Source organism: Wyeomyia smithii, chromosome 2, assembly GCF_029784165.1.
Source record: "Wyeomyia smithii strain HCP4-BCI-WySm-NY-G18 chromosome 2, ASM2978416v1, whole genome shotgun sequence".
NCBI classification, from domain to species: Eukaryota; Metazoa; Arthropoda; class Insecta; order Diptera; family Culicidae; genus Wyeomyia; species Wyeomyia smithii.
Window position 1 is genome coordinate 236,303,565 of NC_073695.1, and position 21,175 is coordinate 236,324,739.

At 38.6% G+C, this 21,175-nt stretch overlaps 2 protein-coding genes across 7 annotated transcripts in view; one reads left to right on the plus strand and one right to left on the minus strand.

Annotated features, from left to right (window-relative positions):
• The window catches only part of LOC129720799 (GTP-binding protein Di-Ras2), a 239,372-nt gene that overhangs the window by 75,934 nt on the left and 142,263 nt on the right, over positions 1 to 21,175 (plus strand). The gene's annotated exons all lie outside the window — the stretch shown is intronic.
• LOC129720480 (alkaline phosphatase, tissue-nonspecific isozyme-like) lies at positions 7,849 to 9,598 on the minus strand. The gene is made up of 2 exons (XM_055671966.1): positions 8,342 to 9,598; positions 7,849 to 8,283 (listed from the first exon to the last, which is right to left on the minus strand). The coding sequence occupies exons 1-2, from the start codon at positions 9,596 to 9,598 to the stop codon at positions 7,849 to 7,851; spliced, it is 1,692 nt and encodes a 563-aa protein (XP_055527941.1).

Sequence of the window (21,175 nt, forward strand, 5' to 3'; positions counted from 1 at the left end):
TTTAAATGAGTACATTGTAACTGGGACGAATAACTTCATATACTACTATAGTACGTGTTGCGGGGTACACTAATGACAAGAACTATATCGTAGGAAGGAAAGCAAAGAGAGTGAACCAACACCGTTACTCGTTCATTAAGACAACTGTCAGATGATGTAAATAATTAAATAAATAAATAAATAAATATCAAGCTCACTTTTGTTATTAGTGGCCCCGCCTTTTAGTGGCTCCGCCTTTTTTAAAGTTATGTCATTTTCCCAGTTTCGCATAACGCAAGCAGATTTTCGAAACATGAATCTCATATCGTGTTGGGAAACAATGGAACTTGACCGATGAAGCTCTAAGCCATACAACAATTAACACTTTGTATCGTGTTACAGCTTGGAAGGAAGACAATCAAATCCTTCAGGTGTTCTATGGAATCAGGTAGCTGGAGGTGCAACACTTTCAGCCACGCTATATTTTATTTTGCAGTTGTGTGGATGGGGGACATCAAAATTTTGTTTGTGCTGACGTTGACTGGAGGAAGACATAAGTATGGAGCCCGCAATGATTCTGTGAAATCAAATCAACTGTGTTCTCTGGGACATTCCAACATTTTGAAACCTTTTTTTTAACAAATTCAGAATTTACAGCAGAACAAACCGAACTATGAATTAAAATCTGATTAGTTTAGTATATACCGCTGTTTATGCACAGCATTATCGAGTTGTGTTGAAAAAAAAACTGGCAGCATTGTATTGAACGGCTGCGATTCATGATTTCTGAATGATTTGTGTGCAACAACCTACCAGTCGATTTCTTGGGACTTTTTCACTCAATATAAGACATAGTTTGACTATCATTTTTAGATATTAGCACATGCTCATACATACTAGATATTATTTCGCTTTGTGAAATATACTAAAAACATGCCAAAACCGTTTTCGTAGAATTACCGTTTTGAGCTCAGTGTTTGTCAGATTTAAGATCTGTTTTTTTCAAAGATGGGTAAGAAAACGCTTATATGTGAACAAACTCTCAGAATATTGATATTTGACTTTGTTGCATGGCGTCGAAAAAACATCGAAAATTTTTGATTTCACAAAATTTCATAATGGCGCCACTGTTGCCCCTTCAGATGAAATGTGTTCAAACTCGGAAAAATTTGTTTTTGCGTCAACATACATGATAAAATCATACATAGAAGCAAAGACAGAAGAAAAAGTAAATTTTTGTTGCACTGTGTAATTTTTTAAATTTGTGTAGGCCTTTGTAGTTCAGGGCGTCACGTGTGAAATGTATGGAATGCATCCAAAACAAGCTAATCCACAAGTGAAAATTTGATTTGAAGATGTGTTTTTCTGGCTTGTCGGTCTGTTTTTGGCTCGTTTTCTCGTTGCCTTAGTGATGGTTCGTGCAAAACGAGAGTGAGCAGTGAAGCATTCCGGTAGAGAAGAAATCGTTTTATTCCAGAGAAAAGATGTTCAGACCAAAAGCTAAGTGTTTTTTTTTTTCGTTCGTTTCGTCTGTTTACGTCAGGTCTATTCGGTCACTCAGACTGATATTTGTCATTTATAATTCTAATGCGAAAATATTCCAATTGAATGAAATCTTACCTAAAAAGGTTTTGTTATAATTAGTGATACCGAGTTTTGTGTTTTTTTTTGCACTTGGCATTAGGGGATTTCTCTTTTTTTGTGTTTTATTGATTGTCAATATGTAGTCCCCATGGTTCTGTGGTTGGCGTTGTCGGTCCGCTAGCTCTTCCACCCAGTGGTGATGTCGGGTTCTATTCCCAACAAACTCGAGGATCTTTTCGAGCTGGAAATTTTCTCAACTCAGCACTGGGGTACGATGTATCGTTGTACTTATCCTACAACATGCAAAATGTGTCAAAAACAATATCGATAACGTAATTGTATTGACCAGTATAATTATAGATTATATTAATTCTCATAATAAGGCAAGGGGGAGATTTTTTTTTCCTGTATGGATTTCCTCACTGCGACCAGAATCGTAGATCTATTGTGAGATATGCCCAGGTGTCTGCTATCCCGTATCCCGCACTTCTATTCTTAGCAATACCGCTATTGAGAAGTGACATGTTATCATCATTGTTTTATCCGTGCTTGTGTATAATTTGATTTTACCCTACGCTATCGACTCTACTGTACCGAGCCTCCTTCCTCCTGCCAAATATCGCCATTTATAATTCCCTGGAGAAGTTTCGTCATGCATCCTTCTGGCAATTTTCATCGATAAGAGGGACTATTTTTTTGTTAGGAGGCTTATAGAAATCAGCGTAAAGGAAGGGTAAGTGGTTGTGCATATTTGCATCATGAAAGTTTTTTTTGAGGGGCTTTGCATGCATAGGACTTCGCCAGTTCTTAAATTCAGTAGTAGTCTTAGCTTATTCATCTATATATTGATGAGTCAGTAACCATAAATAAATCATTCTTATTATTATAAGTAGCTACTGAGGGAACGACTGGGTAGCTCAAGAGGTGTACGGATCTCAAAAAATGATGTTAAGATCTTTCGCATTTACTCTATTCACGAAAATACTTTTGGAAAAAATTGACATGGAACATCGGAAAACTTAGGCGAGTGTCTTTAAATATAGGGGAACTGCTCCATTATTCATCTCAGCCCGTATATTCATCTCATACAACATGAAAACAAAATTGAAAACAGGAAAAAACGCATATTTTTTAACTAAACCAATCTGCTAATCCATGGAGTGGATTTTTCTTAGTTCACTTTAGATTTCTCATAAAGTAGAATCCTCAAAAACTCACTCAAAAGCTCCAAATTCTATGTTATAGTCGGGCATCTGCACTCGAGAACTCATTTAATTCAATCACTTACCTCAGAAAACAAAATCCGCGCATTTTCTATACGGCTACAAGGGAACTCGTTCAGCAGCCAACTAACGTTTTTTTTTTTCATCACTAGCGGACCACTTTTTATTTTAACCACTAAACAAAATCACTCATTACACTAAGAATACTTCAATCTTTGAAATGTTCACCTCAAATTTCCAAAAACAAGCTTGAATTAGCAGAAATATATAAGATGAATTTCTTCAATTTCCAAATTTCAACTGTATGTATTTTCATCTGTTTTCACTGCATTGAATAAAATCCAAAGTTGCCAAATCAGTTTCTGTCAATACGAAAAAATCATACTGAAAATGTTAAATTATTCCGACATAACTGACATAAATCGAGAGCACTGCAGTGGTTACCTAGGCTACCAGTTTTGCACGTAAACAACTACAGCGGATGTCTAGGTAACCTACTACGACGGGCTGCGGCTACGTTCATTCATGATAATGTGATTCATTCATGATTAACAGTGTGATGAATATGGGAGCGTCGTAAGATGAATTACTGAGCAGTGATTTAAGTTTTGAGATAGATATGGAAGCGTTGCACAGTGGGGCAGATTGGCCTGTTGGTGCGACAAAACCTCATAACTCCTTAACAGTTGTTTCCACAGTGTTCATATCTTCGGCAATGTTGTTCACCATAAAAACATCTTCTTAAAAAATGTATTCAGACAGCTTCAATTTTTTTTCTACAGATGGCGCTGACATCTATCTTTTGAATAAATGGTGCTAGCCATTTTGTTTCTTCGGGAAAGTTGTTAATATCATCAATTGACATAAAGTTGTCGAGCTTATTACAACTGTAGGACTGACCGTTAACGAGATAAAATTATTTTCATTATTCATAAACCCAAAATTTCAGTAATGAATTATAACTGGGACTTAAGTACGTTTCAATTTCAGATATATTCGAACTTTCGAGTCATCATGAAATGAATTATTGAAGGTTTGTAGTTGCCTTTGTATAGTTTTTTGTCAACCTATGATGTGTCATCATATTTGAGAAAGAATATAAAATATAGTTTTAATGTTATTGTTTGTGATTAAAATATTTCAAATAGGAACATTGTTCAATTGAAGATTAGTTGTTTCCTTTCTAAGAGCTCCTCTTGTTTAACTTTATACCATTTAACATTAATACTATAAGCTTACTTTTGTTTAAAACACTGTTCACCTAATAACAAATTGTTTCCTAGTACCAACAATTATTTCCGAGGGGTCTTAATACTACTGGACGTCAGTTTCGAAAGACCCCCGAACACAATAATGGTCGTGTTGCATACACCGGCATTCAGCAAAGCCTATTGTAGGAAAAACATCGATACGGACACTGCTGATTGACGATTTTTTATATGAATTGACATGAAAACAATCGTTGCGAAAACTCGAATTACTCGGTAAGTCGCAACTAGTAGCAGCTGATTTTTGGTTTAGTACTAGCCAATACCTTGTATTTTAGTACAATAATAGTGTTATAGCAGAACAACGTAGAACTTTATGTGTTTCATATTGCCGATAATGAGGAAAAATTACAAAAAAACTTGTTTTACACACTATGCCTCCTACGAACCTATTTCCAACAAAACTGTCTTAATATCACATTACCTATTAGTTTATACTCTGTTTTATGAGAATCATTTGAGTTAGCTAATTAATTTCCAAGTATTTGCATGCCCTACTGGAAAATATCTGAGAAATTTTTTTCTTCCATTTTACAAGCCTTGTAAATCCTCACTTTTACAATATTATAGCACATTTTCGAAATTGTTTTTCAAAGTGAATTATCATGATTTTCAGTCGATAACATGTCTACTGCAAGTAGAAAATGAAAGGAGGCATACAAACTTAATTTAATTTATTTTAGTTTTGTCGCGACTTTTCTGGGTTCTGCCCCACAGTGTGTTGTGCAAAATGGTTTGTTTTACAAAATTCAGGATAAATCTAGCTAAGTTTACTAAATATACAAAACTGAACGATTGTATAAGAGCACGTAAGCGTATTTTGTTTATTTGTTCAATGATTTCATGAAAATTTGTTGTTTAATCCGTGCATTCTTCGTGAATATCGGCTTAATGAAATGAATAATGGGGCAGTTCCCCTCAATAGGAATCTAAAAATTTCGCGCATTATACCTATTTTGCTTCACCGCTTGTTATATTCAGCTGTCCGTCAGGTTATTACTGACTATCAATATTGATTCGCGGAAAAAAAAACGACCGACAGTCTCCAACTTCATATGCCTACTATATGACTAAGATTTTAAAATGCACCAGGAACACCAAGAAGCAGACGCAATAGGAAGCCCATCCTATTGTTTCCCATACCTTCTGGAGTACCCCAAGGTAGCATATTAGAATCGCTAATCTGCGTCCTTTTAAGTAAATGATATTTGTGACTGCATTGCTTCCGAGAAATTATTGTTCGTCGACGACCTTTGAATTTTCCGCACTATTTCTTCAGCCTCCGAGTGTGATGCTCTGCAGAGTGATGTAGATAATTTATTATATTGGTGCCTTGCAAACGGTATTTCATTCAGTCGACTTTGCAACCCACAACATGTTACCTATAGAACTAGTAAAAATAACTTGAAACGATGCGACTCTAAAGAGGAACTGGGAGTCTCAATCAACAGTGTGTTTCGATTCAACGAGCATATCAGCACGATTACATTAAAGCATACGCCATACTTGATTTCCGTAAACGAAACGCCTCAGACTTCGAAGATATCTATGCCTTAAAAACATTCTACTGGTCTTTGATTCGCAGCCTCATGGAGTATGCTGCACCAGCGCACAGTGGTTCAGTAATGCAAAAAGGGGAAATAGCACCTTTCACCTTCAAATAGTGGAAATGTGGGTTCCGGTTATTCCTCTAAATAATCGCCGCTAGACTGGGAACCTGAAATATAGCATTTTTATGTAATATTGGTCAATAAATCGATTGGTGATGGTTTCATAACAAAAATTGAGACAATACCAATTTCAAAAATCAAAATCAAAAATAAGATGATAAAAATTAACATGAAAAGTTGACCAAAGTAACAAATCTAGATAACGAAAATAAGTTAAAAACAGTTAAAATTGTTTTTTAATTTTCTATCAAAACAATACACAAATCTTAAGTAAACTTGAGAACTAATTAATTTTTAGGCTTGCGATTTAACTTTAACAGCAGCAGTAAGCACGTAATACTAGCCTAAAAACCGCACCACATTTAGCACACACAGAAAAGAACCGGTTTCGGTTTTTGTTGTAACCAAAGGTGCATCAATACATACCGGCCACGATTCTCCACGGCGAGCATCCGGTTTCGTGCAACAACTCACAAACAAACGTTCCTGTCTTTTGCTTCTTAAAACTGCAGCGAGTTGGCGCAACTAAATAGAATACCTAACTAAATAGTACGTACAACTTCGCTTCTTCGCCGGTTGCCGATGCACTCGCTGGCTGGCGTCGAATCTCGGGAGGCACATTGTGTATTCTCGCCCGGGTGATGAATGAACGGTTCCGGCGGTTGCACAAAAGTGGTTCTGCCCCCAAACCACCGTTGCTGACTTGGCAATTGTTTGTTCTTCGAATTCACCGCATGAAAAGCGTGGTTCCCCCCGCAAGAAAAAAAGGAATTTTCGTTAGTTACATGAAATACGGAGAAGCGGGTCTTGATTCTGGGTAGCCTGCCATTGATCATGCACAGTATGAAAAGTAATTTTGAACTACACCAAGCGAATTTATTACTTGTCAAAAATGATTCACTTCTATCAAGTCATAACTTTACCGCTTCTTGAACAATCTGCGAATTGACCTCAATGAAAGTACTCACCTTGGGGATGGTAAAGTGGTGTCAAGATAGAGTCAGTTGTATGAGTAAAGGAACAGCCAGCTCATTATCTACTGTTAGTAGCCATTCCAACATAAGCCACTCACCAACGTTTGCTGGTGGCAACTATTCAGTGGGACGTGGGTTTTCCGCTCATGTTGTGACTGCAAGGAAATTTTCTTTAGAAAACCACGACGGTTGAATTAACTAAGATATTCATCATGCTCGCTATGGTTTGCTTTTTGAGTTGTGCCGCAGCGCATTGAATGAATAATAAAGTAATGAATAAATTATAAATTCGAGTTGTGCGCTTCGGCTGTGAAGAGAGGACATACAGAAAATGGAATGGGAGCTTTTTAATGCATATAACGGTCCCCTATTGCGAGCATCATCAACTGCAGCTGCTTTCTGCTAATTTTTTTTTATTATTTTGGAAAAAAATTGTGGCACATGATGATGAATGTGATCAGATGGTACATTTTGCACCTCATTTAACGACATAAAAACCGTGTGCATGATTAACGGTTGATATTTAGAGATTAATATTAAGAGTTGTAAAGTAAGCCGAATGAGACCGATTCTGGGTTATTGAGGTTTGAAAAATTAATTCGCCTGATTCAATTTTTTAATATCTTCTAATGTATTTCCAATGAATGCTTCATTTTATATGGTTTTTTTTTTTTCATTTCAGTTCTGAGCATTTTGTCATTAGGGCAACTAGAAAATACATATGTCGGAAAGCATCCTGTCAAAAAGAATTAGCTTTAAAAAAATCAACGATTGGATTGTTGTTATTTCACCTGGCGAATTGTAATACTTCGGAACTGTCAAGGTCCCATTCCTTCATCTTTTAGTAACGGAATATTTTTTTATGAACTCCCGAATTTCAGTAAGCGCCCTAATAAATTCAAGAAATTTCCGCCAAGCAACACTCTGTAAACCCGAGAATAAAGATAATTTTGTTTTTCCAGTCTCCCAGTCTCGCTTTAAAAATACTGTTAACGCTCATCTGATTTTAACTTGTTTTCATTTATCCAATACGAAAGTGACTTTTTGTCAGAGATATTTTTTAAACCGAAAAACGGATTGTAACGAGAGAAATCTTAAAATAAAAATTCAAAAAAAAAAAATGAACATTACAATATCTCATTTTGTAAAATTAACGATTCAGGAGCATTGAAAGAACTGCCGCCAGCTGGAGCAAACCAATCGATTCCAGCACTGGTTGTGCCCCGCCATCCTCGTCCTCTTCGTCATCGTCTCCGATTTGAGATGTTTCAATCCCGACGGCATACGCAATCAAATGTGGAATCGTGTTTTGTTCGTAGCTGCCGGCAAAAATATGTGACAAAGGTCCAGAGGCGTACACGTTAACATCTTCGCCACCGTGAGTTTCCGAGCTGAGTGGAGCGGTAGCCAGGTAGCGTTTGTTGTACACCGAATAGTCCTGCTCTAAGATGTTCAAGCGTTCGGCAAGATTCTCCGGGTTGTAGGTCTCGTAATAGCCTTGCCCGTTCGCATAGCTCAAAGTGGTGTACGGCAAACCATCCTCCTCGCTGATATCTGCGATTCCCAGAATGTCCTGCCCTCGTTTCTGTGCGAAAAAAGACGCATGTTAAAAAAAATCTTTCCAAGAATGAATCCCTACTTACAGTATAGCCATTGTAAGTCATCGTGTGACTATGATCAGAACTGACCACAATCAGAGTGTCATCAACGCTGGTCAACTTTCGAGCCACTTCAATCGCCTTCGAAAACTCTACCGTTTCGTCCAAGGACATGCGTGGCCGATTGCTGTGATGGGCTAAATCAATTAATCCCCCCTCAACGAACAGCACAAACCCCTCCTCGTGTTTTTGTAACATTTTGATAGCCGATTCCGTCAGTTCAGACAGTGTAGGCTCGGCTGCACTTGTTTCCTCTAGCTGAGCCTCCAAATTATACATCAAATGACTCGCTTCGAATAAACCCAACAGATAATCCGTCTTCTCAAAATCTGTACTGACCAGTTGCGTTTTATTCCAGACATACACCGACTCACCCATCGCTCGGTGCAATGCCATCCATTCACCAATCAGATAACGCCCATCCATTCGATACCCCCGGCTGCCCTCTTCATCTCTGGCTTCCCGTGGAAGGAAAAATCTGCGCCCGCCACCCAGAATCACTCTAAAGTTTTGTGACACTTCATTGTAAACCAGCTGCTGAGCGATATCAATTGTCTGCTTGGGATCACATCCGTCCTCAGCCACTTCCCCATCACCCTCCCAACCTCGGGTGGCACTACGAGCGTAGCTCGCAGCAGGAGTAGCGTCCGTAATTCTAGTGGTGGTCACGATTCCAGTCGCTTTGCCAGCATCCTGCGCCCATTTCATCAAGCCGTCAATTTCCGTTTCGTTATTTTTATCATACTCACAGCTGTATCTGCGCACGGATGCCGCCAAATTGAGCATTCCATAGTTAATCTTAACACCGGACAAGTACGCGGTTCCTGTACAAGCGGAATCAGACACCTGCCGGTTGACGCAGTACGTCCTCACCTGGCCTACGTGGGGAAACGTTTCGAACGAGAGCAATTCGTTTTCGTTACCCAACATCATTCGACTAGCGGCAATCGTTTGCGGTGACATTCCATCGCCGATAAAGAATATCACATTCTTGGCCTTTGTAGTGACCACTTTCTGGTTAAGTTTGTTGCTAAGAGTCTGCTGTGCCTGCTGAATCCAATACTCGGAACGAAGTTCCTGCTCCGAGATGGCATCCTTCGGCGTTTTAAGCTGGAGACGATTTTTCGGGTGCGCGTACTCTCTTTCCTTAACTGGAGGAGTTCTTCCCACTATTTGTTGAGCTCCAACAATACTTAACGTAACAAGAAAGCACAATATCGTCTTGGACCGATCGGGGCCCATTCTGCCAATGGTTTATTCGGTGACGCTGGCTTCTCCGTACTGTTCGAGGTATTGAATTAACACTTGGATGAACTGTGATTTTGATCTATCATCTTATCGAAATCCACTGACCGGAGTTATCGGAGGTCAATTGGATTATGGTGATTAGTGTGATGAATTTGTTCAAATCCACGCCCATTATGGCGAGCATGATAACAGTACGAAAACAAATCACCGGTTAAAAACCCACAGTCAACGATCGGCTTTTGAGAAACCAATCGAACTTTGAGAGCAGACCGAGGGTTATTTCAACCCAAATCAGCTCAGAATATCCCGTGAATATTTTGCTTTTGAATACCAAATAAACTTCCTATTGAGCGCCTTTGTGGAACTGAACTAAAGATAGAGAATAGGCAATGATTACATTTAAATCTACTACAAAAATCTAATACTGTAAATCATCCGCAGATACTTATTTCGGTTATGAGTTATAACCATCATCAGTGTTTATTTGAGGAAAAAATATATTTTTAAGAATATCATTTTGGACATTTTGACATTTTAATTATTGTATTTCCTTTTTGACGTTGACTAACGTCTATATCGAAGTTAGGCCCCTGAATTTGAAAATCTAGTAATTCAACCAGGGAAAACCAGAGAAAAGTGGTCAGGTTTTGAGCGCTTATTTTGCAGTCATCTATAATCAGGTTTTCGAGGTTTTGGCATCAATCGATCAGAAATTCTTTTACGGTTAAATTTATGTAACAAAAACAAACTATTGTTTGAGATACACTATTAAAAAATTGGTAATTAATATCGATTGTCTAAATCATACCACGCAGCCAATCACTACCTCTCTTCCCAAGCACAGTCGACACTAACGGATACAATCGATCTGACTTTGTTGTTATTGTTGTTGTCACTTTCTGTTTCCGATGTTTATGCTGCTGCTAGCGGAAAAAACCTTGCAAATATGCATTTTTTTGTTGGTGTTAATATTACGACAGCGGCCGGCGCCCCATAATTCTGATTCCAAAACCGCACCAGTGACATGCGGACGCTAGGTGATAGCAGCTGAAAGAAGGAAATACAAAATAGTACCGGTCATCTCGTGCCGGTTTCACCCGTAATGCTGGTGGCTTTAGTAGTAAATGGCTACTGCAAAACACTTAAATGGCTGGAATTCTGGACGGACTAACCAGGAAACTATAATCGGCAACTGGCACCTTTTGGTGTCTTGAAATTTTGTTACAAAAGCGGCTAATTGAATTTTCTGTTTTACCAAATGCTGCTGCAAGCGGAAAAAACCTTGCATAAATGCATGTTTGTGTTGGTGTTAATATTACGACAGCGGCCGGCGCAGCTTTCAAGAAAAATTTTTCCTTACCATTCCATCACCTATGTAGCCCCATCTTCTTTTTATTTATCTGACGAAGCCTTAGTATAAAACGTACCGTTCGAACATTTCACCCATTCAGTTTTATTACTAAACCGTACCGGCTACATACGGACGCTATCTTGAAAGAATTCTGGACGGACTGACCAAAAACATGGATATATTCGGCACCTGGCCCCTTTTGGTGCCTCGAAATTTTGTTACAGAAGCGGCTAATTGAATTTTCTGTTTTATTACAAAATGCTGCTGCTAGCGGAAAAAACCTTGCAAATATGCATCTTTTTGTTGGTGTTAATTTTACGACAGCGGCCGGCGCCCCATCATTCTGATTCCAAAACCGCACCAGTGACATGCGGACGCTAGGTGATAGCAGCTGAAAGGAGGAAATACAAAATAGTACCGGTCATCTCGTGCCGGTTTCACCCGTAATGCTGGTGGCTTTAGTAGTAAATGGCTACTGCAAAACACTTAAATGGCTGGAATGCTGGACGGACTAACCAGGAAACTATAATCGGCAACTGGCACCTTTTGGTGCCTTGAAATTTTGTTACAAAAGCGGCTAATTGAATTTTCTGTTTTACCAAATGCTGCTGCAAGCGGAAAAAACCTTGCATAAATGCATGTTTGTGTTGGTGTTAATATTACGACAGCGGCCGGCGCAGCTTTCAAGAAAAATTTTTCCTTACCATTCCATCACCTATGTAGCCCCATCTTCTTTTTATTTATCTGACGAAGCCTTAGTATAAAACGTACCGTTCGAACATTTCACCCATTCAGTTTTATTACTAAACCGTACCGGCTACATACGGACGCTATCTTGAAAGAATTCTGGACGGACTGACCAAAAACATGGATATATTCGGCACCTGGCCCCTTTTGGTGCCTCGAAATTTTGTTACAGAAGCGGCTAATTGAATTTTCTGTTTTATTACAAAATGCTGCTGCTAGCGGAAAAAACCTTGCAAATATGCATCTTTTTGTTGGTGTTAATTTTACGACAGCGGCCGGCGCCCCATCATTCTGATTCCAAAACCGCACCAGTGACATGCGGACGCTAGGTGATAGCAGCTGAAAGGAGGAAATACAAAATAGTACCGGTCATCTCGTGCCGGTTTCACCCGTAATGCTGGTGGCTTTAGTAGTAAATGGCTACTGCAAAACACTTAAATGGCTGGAATTCTGGACGGACTAACCAAAAACAAAAATATATTCGGCACATGGCCCCTTTTTCTTGTTATTTTAAACTACGAACAAATGCTTTTCTAATTTGAATACCTGGGAAGCGGGGATGCCAATATAAATAAGGTTTCATCCATATATGTCATTTATATTATTTATTAATTATTGTTCAAAGCGCTCTAATGTCAGCAAATAATAAAGCACTGTTAGATGAAAAATATAGAGTCCTACGTCATGCGGTATGTATGAAATGACAGCGATTAAATAAGAGAGATCCATTCTTCTAGTATTCAGCATTCAGAAATGCACTGTTAGATAAAATTGCAACAAATACTGGAGTTGCAATTCCCTCTACTATTTGTTTTAATGGAATATAAGAATACGGTAGTCAACGTCATGCGGTCGTGTCTTGAATACCACCCTCCTACTTTTTTGACATATCAATTACAACAATAGTTGTAATCTTACATGGAGGCACAGCAAAGTCTCGGCGCTACCTTCCGATTCGTTCGCTTAAGGTCACTATAAAATAATCTCGAAAAAGAGCAGGGGTTTCAAGGAGCGAGGTGTGGTGCCGATTGAAGAATCGTTCGCTCCGTGGCACAGTGTCGAAAAAGTGTCGTTAAATCGTCGATGCTGAACACGAATCTCCATTTTTTTTCGGAACAGTCCATAAAGCACGTGATCCAATTTCATGGCACTCTTTCCCTTACGTTGTTTATAAAATTATATGATCTTTAATCACAAGTAACGACACTGGGCTTCCTCCCTATTAAAACAGTATGAGCATTTTATAAACGACACCTCAAACCAAACAAGTTTGCTAAAATATGAATGATTTTTTTAATAAAACAACATAAGTAGTATAAACTTATTACCTACAAATCAAAATAATAATCATTCCCCATCTTTTTCTTCTTCTTCTGTGATCGGACTCATCATCATCTCTCCCTGAATCAACAATTGTTTTCTCCAATAGAAATATTACCTAATTTGGATGTTAACTATCGGATCTATGGAAATACGAAGATGATTGACTATATCATGATGAATATTTCCTCGACTATTTTTGCAAGCGGAATGTTCTCGGGCATATTCGGACATCCTTCCTATAGAGGTAGTATTGCGGTTTGAATATGTCTATAGCCATGAATTAAAATGCTGCGCACAGCAATAGAGATATAATACCAAGGGTACGATTCAACGTAATGTTTTGCTGAGTCAGTACAGCAATTGGGCTATTGTTAGCGGGTTTTTGATAGTATTTAATTTGCTACGATTTGACACTTTAATCAGTTTATTTAATAACGAATTCCATGACCAAATAATGAAAATGGCTGAATGTTTCCAATGTTGTTTCGAATATGCAGATATTTTTTAGTTTGGGGGTTTTTCACTGCGTTGTAGTCATTCAACCCATCTTCGAATATGCAGTGAGTGATAAATTAGTTGGACATAATTTTGATTTTATAAATATTTTTTTAATGTTTTCTTAATGTTTAAAAACGCATTTTGATAACTTTTTATGATTAATTTTGTGATTTTTCTCTCAACTTATATTTTATTCTTCACGGATTGATGTCGATATCGGAAATTATTATTCAAGGAGTATCATAGTGTTGATTACATTAACAAAATTTTAAGGCTGCTTTTTACAAAAAATCACCTTTTTTATTTTTAAGGTTTACTAAGGTTTTTAAGGGTTACTATGACAATTTTACAATAATACAAAATATACAAAATTTCACAATATCTAATGAAAGATATTAGTTCTGCACAATTGATTTCGAACAACTATTCCTTTGAAGAACCTGGAAAGTATCGCATACTGGAACGTGTAGGGTATCGGACTGCTTTGGTAATTTTTTTTATAGCAGTTGAATGCAAAACCAGTCGAAGCATACCGCTACCGAAGAAGTCCGTATTTGACCCCCTATTTAATATATTTTTTGTCCCTCCGTAATTATCGTAATGCATCTTGAAACAATTGTACACGGCTGGTTGTGCTCGCGAGAAGGGGACGCGAGTAAAAGAGTAGGCGCGTGTGCGTGCATATAATCTCGGGAGCGGATGCGAGCAAGAAAGACAGCGAGAAAGAACGGTAAATAGCTTTAATGGAGAATACTCCAGTGTGTGATATTGACAGCTACGAGAATTTCACTTGAGGTGTTGCATGCTGTTTATGAGTAAGACTAACAACACTGTTAAAAATTAAAAAAAAAATCGAATTCAGATTCAGATCCGATCAGATTTACGCTCTTGAATATTATAGCAAGAAAGGAAAAATATTATGAAACAGCTGACGTGGTCTAAAAATGCATACAGTGTAACTTAATTCCATAGCGCCTTTCTCCTTAATCCTAGCTTGGCGGTGCCTTCGAAACAATTATTTGTATGAATGACTCGTATAATTTTAAATTTTCAAAGGTTATGAAAAGTTTACTATATTGAAAATAAAAAAACTTTTTTGTATTAAGAGATAGATAAATAGTTTATTTGGCAAAGTTGTACAAGAATTAAAAATAAGAAACTTTGCTGAATAAAAAAAGTCTATCTATTGGGTATAAAGTTATAAAGTATATCATATGGGTGTTACTGAAAATTCATTATTTTGTGCTTAGCTTTTATTTGTTGCATTTGTTGAAAACCTAGTTCGGAGAAATTTTTGGGACACAAAGACTACATATCTGCAGGACTTTCTCTTACAAAGTTATAGCATATTTTAGCTTATTTTTTCGATAACTTGAAGAATGTATAGCGTACAAAGGGGCAAGTGGAATCATAATGTCAATACTAAAAACCGTCGCAGGTTCCATATCAAATTTGAAATCAAAATATCCTCATTTGTTTGAAATAAAATAAAAGATTTGGCAACACTGCCACGCAAAATTACATGCTTTTAATTCCAGGACCATTTTTTGACGTAGAACTACGTCTCTCACGAATTTCGGCCACATAAGGGTGTAAACCGAAAATCTGAAAAGGGGAAAAAGAAAAATATGTTCACTTTCAAATGCTAATAAGTTGGTTGTAAAATTATCTACGCATCCGCCAGAATTCAGAGTTGTAATTTGATTATTCGAACTTTTGTAATGTTGAAAATTGTCCAGCTTTGGTGAAACACAAATCTCGACCTCTAACCTGACACTTTTCCTGACACGGTCGTTGAAATTATATTTCTAGTAAACCGGGAATACACTATTGGCTTATAGGAGTTTGATTCTGTTTACTTACTTTACTTTACTTTGTTGGCTAACGGACCGTTCACCGGTCTAGGGCCGAACAAATTAGAGATGTCCAGCTTCTTCTGTCTTGAACAGTCGTTCTCCAGTCTCCTCGTACACCAGCAGATCGTGCATCTTCTTCCACCGCGCACATCCACCGCGTGCGAGGCCTACCACGAAGTCAACGACTTTTTCCTGGTTCTATACTGAAGATAGTTTTGGTGGCTTCTCGTCAGGCATTCTGGCTACATGTCCAGCCCACTGAAGCCTGCCCCGCTGTATTACCTTCACTATATCAGCATGTTTATATACTTGGTACAACTCGTGATTCATGCGTCTGCACCAGAATCGCTGAAAAGTGCTTTTTAAGGCCAGAAAAGGCCGAAATAGAAAATGATCCCAAATTGAGCTCAGAATCACTGAAAAGTGCTTCTAAAGGCCAGAAAAGGCCCAAATAGAAAATGATCCCAAATTGAGCTCAGAATCGCTGAAAAGTGCTTTTTAATGCCAGAAAAGGCCGAAATAGAATATGATCTCAAATTGAGCTCAGAATCACTGAAACGTGCTTTTAAAGGCCAGAAAAGGCCGAAATAGAAAATGATCCCAAATTGAGCTCAGAATCACTGAAAAGTGCTTCTAAAGGCCAGAAAAGGCCGAAATAGAAAATGATCCCAAATTGAGCTCAGAATCGCTGAAAAGTGCTTTTTAAGGCCAGAAAAGGCCGAAATAGAAAATGATTCCAAATTGAGCTCCGAATCACTGAAAAGTGCTTCTAAAGGCCAGAAAAGGCCGAAATAGAAAATGATTTCAAATTGAGCTCAGAATCGCTGAAAAGTGCTTTTTAAGGCTAGAAAAGGCCGAAATAGAATATGATCCCAAATTGAGCTCAGAATTGCCGAAAAGTGCTTTTTAAGGCCAGAAAAGGCCAAAAAGAAAATTATTCCAAATTGAGCTCAGCATCTCCGAAAAGTGCTTTTTAAGGCTGGAAATAGCCAAAATAGAAAATGTACCCAAATTAAGCTCAAAATAGCCATAAAAGGCTCCTAAAGGCCAGAAAAGGCCGAAATAGAAAATGATCCCAAATTGAGCTCAGAATCACTGAAAACTGCTTCTAAAGGCCAGAAAAGGCCGAAATAGAAAATGATCCCAAATTGAGCTCAGAATCGCTGAAAAGTGCTTTTTAAGGCCAGAAAAGGCCGAAATAGAAAATGATCCCAAATTGAGCTCAGAATCACTGAAAAGTGCTTCTAAAGGCCAGAAAAGGCCGAAATAGAAAATGATCCCAAATTGAGCTCAGAATCGCTGAAAAGTGCTTCTAAAGGCCGAAATAGAAAATGATCCCAAATTGAGCTCAGTATCGCTGAAAAATGCTTTTTAAGGCCAGAAAAGGCCGAAATAGAAAATGATCCCAAATTGAGCTCAGAATCGCTGAAAAGTGCTTCTGAAGGCCAGAAAAGGCCGAAATAGAAAATGATCTCAAATTGAGCTCAGAATCGCTGAAAAGTGCTTCTAAAGGTTAGAAAAGGCCGAAATAGAAAATGATCCCAAATTGAGCTCAGAATCGCTGAAAAGTGTTTTAAAGGCCAGAAAAGGCCGAAATAGAAAATGATCCCAAATTGAGCTCAGAATCACTGAAAAGTGCTTTTTAAGACCAGAAAAGGCCGAAATAGAAAATGATCCCAAATTGAGCTCATGATCACTGAAAAATGCTCTAAAGGCCAGAAAAGGCCGAAATAGAAAACGCCAAGTATCGATCGCAGAACTTTACGCTCAAAAACTCCGAGAACTCGTCGATCAGCTTCCTTCAGCGTCCATGCTTCATGTCCGTAAAGGGCCACCGGGAGTATCAGCGTCCTATACAGCGCTAGTTTCGTGCGAGTTTGCAAACTACGGGACGTTAGCTGGTTACGTAGTCCGTAGAAGGGCCTGTTCGCAGCAGTTCGTCGTTTCACTTCACGGCTCATATCGTTGTCACATGTCACAAGCGTACCAAGATAAACGAATTCGTCAACCACTTCAAATCGTTCCCGATCTATCTCCACCTTAGCACCAACACCACGGGGACTCCCACGCTCTCTGCCAGCTACCATGTACTTCGTTTTGGCAAAATTAATAACGAGTTCCAATCTCGCTGCTTCCCTCTTAAAAGGTACGAAGGCCTCCTTCACGGCCTTACTGTTGATATCGATGATATCGATGTCGTCCGCAAAACCAAGAAGCATGTGAGATTTCGTGATGATCGTACCGTTTCTTTCCACGTTTGCTCTTCGTATTGCACCCTCAAGAGCAATGTTGAACAGTAAGTTGGAGAGCGCATCCCCCTGCTTCAGTCCATCTAACGTTACGAACGCGGCTGATGTCTCGTCAGCTATCCGCACGCACGATTTTGATCCCTCCAGCGTCATACGACTCAGCTTAATTAGTTTCTTAGGGAAACCGTGTTCCGGCATGATCTGCCACAGCTCGTTTCTTTGTACTGAGTCGTATGCCACCCTGAAGTCTACAAACAGTATTCGCCAACAAAGGATTCCGTTGACGGTCTCAATCTGGAGAACAGGATACGGAGTTGAGCAACGTTATGCCTCGATAGTTGCCACAATCCAATCGATGGTCCTTCTTATAGATAGGGCATATGAGGCCTTCCAACCAGTCATTCGGCATTTGTTCATCCACCCAGGTCCTTAGTATAATCTGGTGGATCGCATAGCACAACCGATTGCTTCTTTTTAAACCAATTATATCACCACTGCATGCCGCTAGGATGGTTCTAACAAAGCAGCAACATGTATAAGAACCTGCTTCTGCTTAAACCAATAATATCACTAGTGGATGGCGACTAGGACGGTCCTAAATGAGCAGTAGCGTGTAACAGTAGCAGAAGCTGCGGCGGTAGTGGTAGAAAGGTTAGCGGTAGGTGCAGCAGCGTTTCTTCTTTCTCTAGTTCGAAGTTGCCCTTGTGCTGCAGCATCAGCTGTGGGTGCATTGGCCAGTAACTTCCTTCAGTGAAAAGGTCTGCAAATTTTGGTAACACACAAACGTTTTTGGGATGCTGGCAATCAAAGGCTTTAACTTAAACATCCTCGGATTGCCCCACCGGGAACTTGTGATACGATATCAAAAAACAAATTAGAAACGTGCACAAAGATTCCCGTGCGTGTGGTCAGAAGCACCATACGGAATCACGTTTAATTTTCGATTGATTCGTTCTTACATGTCAACTTAATTTCTAGCCCTAGAGTGGATTCCGTGAGAGACAAATTCCCCTCACGAATCCATTACCTGTCTTTGTTACTCTACTGGCCTCTCCTCGCCCTTTATCTATTTTAGTACACTACTTGTGGGCTTAGTCCCACATAATTATGCTCTTCAGAGCGTCTCTGGCATTCGCTTCGCGCTCTTGTCTTGTTTCTTACAAACCCGGTAACTCACCCTCGCGCCCGCGGCGACGAGTTACACGGCGCATCGAGTATGTTGTTTATTTTAATTGTGCTTACGGGTGGCAAACCGTCTACGTCGTCCAAGCCAAGCGGAAGACTTGGTATATTCTTTCTGACCTACTTTTATGAACAGCCGAAGACTGTTCCTTCTCGCCTAGTAAGAATGCGGTGCAAGTTTTTCCGGGATCCAAAATGTGTCAGCTAATATGACGGAGCCCTGTAGGTGACGGGGAAGGGCGCACAGGGGGCTGTCACAATCTTTCCACTGTATTATTAGAAGATTGCCTTATTCCCACTGAATCGATCAGTATTATATATCCGATATTAAATTGAAGAACAAATTGTCCTTTCGAGGGCAAATAACTATTTAATTGTAGAGTCAATATTTTCGGGTACCAGCAGCTCAGCAATTAGCTGAAGCGGGTACCAGCAGCGTCCAGCGGTAAGTGCAACGGTACTTCTTTGAGTAAAAAGTTGCTTGTTTGCGACAGCGGCAGCATCAGCGGTAGGTGCATAGGCAGGCACATCATCCAGTGAACCTGTTTTGTGAATGCTGGCAATCATAATATACCGGTGTCTAGTTTTTAGAGTGGAAACAGGTTTCCACAGTGTTGTGTGTGTGCCTTAATCCCTACTGTCGGAGTAGCACAGGAATACGATCAACATTATATCCGATATTGAATTGAACACCAATTAACCTTACAAGGACAAAAAACGAATAGTTGAAGCTTTAATATTTTTCGAAAAATATAAAAAAATATAGTTTTTTAACCGTTCCTATAATTTTGGTGCCCTTAGCAAGCTCAGAAGTGCATCAACAGGCCGCGATACTTTATTTAAGTATCTAGTTGGCTAAGAGTGACCGGTGAAAAAGCTAATATTTCGTTTATTTTCAGTTTGAGCTCTGAGCAATCCTTTGTCAACAAAAGCAAAAAAAAAACCCCTAAACTCAAACTGGACAAAAATGATAATAAAGCTTTTAAAACGTTCCTGCGAATTTTGGTGCTCTTAGTCGGAAGTGCGTGAAGCTTATTATGATGGTTTCAAGTAAACAAACGTAGTTGTGACGAACCTGACGAGTTATTATTCTGTGGCCTTTTGGTGTACTTTCGCATTTGCTAGGGGCTTCAAAATCACAGAAACGGGTAAAAAACTCAAACAAAATCTCTTATTTTTACTAGTTTGAGCTCTTGAGCAAAATTTTTTTTGCTTTTGTCGACCAGTGTAATTTCCCGAGCAGGAGAAAACTTTATAATTTTTTTAAAACATGATATTAAAAACTTGATAATACAGTACCTCATTTTGACCTCAAAATGATTTACATCGTTGGTAAAATAATAAAAATTAATACCAAAATATTGTTCTTTCAAGACCATAGGAATAAAAACTCGATATTCTAAGAACAAACCAATAATTTGCATTAAAAACCATGAAAATAACCGATACAAATATTCTCGAATTACTGGACCAAATCCATAACCGAACATATTATAAATAACCAAAAACGTATTTTTGCACATGAAACGCGCCTTCAATGAGATATTCGAAGATACACTCAAATATGTTATCAAAGGCACACCAAGGTATGATATTAAAATGTGATATTTGTTTCATACACATGTTAGAAACGAGAATTTCTCTCGAATAACACTATAAGACCTCATAACAAAATATGTTATTGATGAGTTATGGTTTTGCTATTTAATCCTGCCGATAATGTTTTGTAGCCCTAATTAAAAATGAATGAGGGCACTTTTACCAGAAAGAGTGAGTCTCACGGGGCGAGGAATGGTCCATTCAAGACTTAAGTTGGGATTTTTTCATGTATTTCTTTCATGAGCGATTTTCCCAAAGTTTTGTGTCAATTCAGGTTGTTCGTGTTGACACGGCTGTCCTATTATTGCACACTTGAGATGGTATGACCCGTGTTTTTAACACATATTTTTCAGGCTTTAAGACGTTATATATCTTTGTGCTCGAGAAGAATGAGAAAAGTATGGTTTTTCCAAGGCGTGTAGCTTTTTTCTTATAGTAAAACTTTTCAACATGAAGAAAAAGCATTTTTTTACAAAAACAATATCAATTGTTAATAAAGTTATGACCGTTTCCCCGAAGCTCTCTTTTAGGAGGCTTGGGCTAATTGGAATCTTCAAACTCATAAAATTTCATTAGCTTGAAGAACGATCATTTTTATAAGTGTTTCGTTTTTACTACAAACAGAAACATTTTTTCCAAGACTACTGAAAACCAGAGTAAAACTTTGTTGAAGGACACACGGAGTTCGTAATCAGGCTTGTTAATACGACAGATTATCGTCGATAATCATCATCGCCGATGCCGATAACGTCTGCTATCGTTATTG

Coding starts and splice junctions, on each gene's coding strand:
- LOC129720480 (XM_055671966.1), bottom strand. CDS start 9,598: ATGGGCCCCGATCGGTCCAAGACGATATTGTGCTTTCTTGTTACGTTA. Junction 8,284..8,341: donor TGACTTACAATGGCTATACT/GTAAGTAGGGAT, acceptor TTTTTCGCACAG/AAACGAGGGCAGGACATTCT.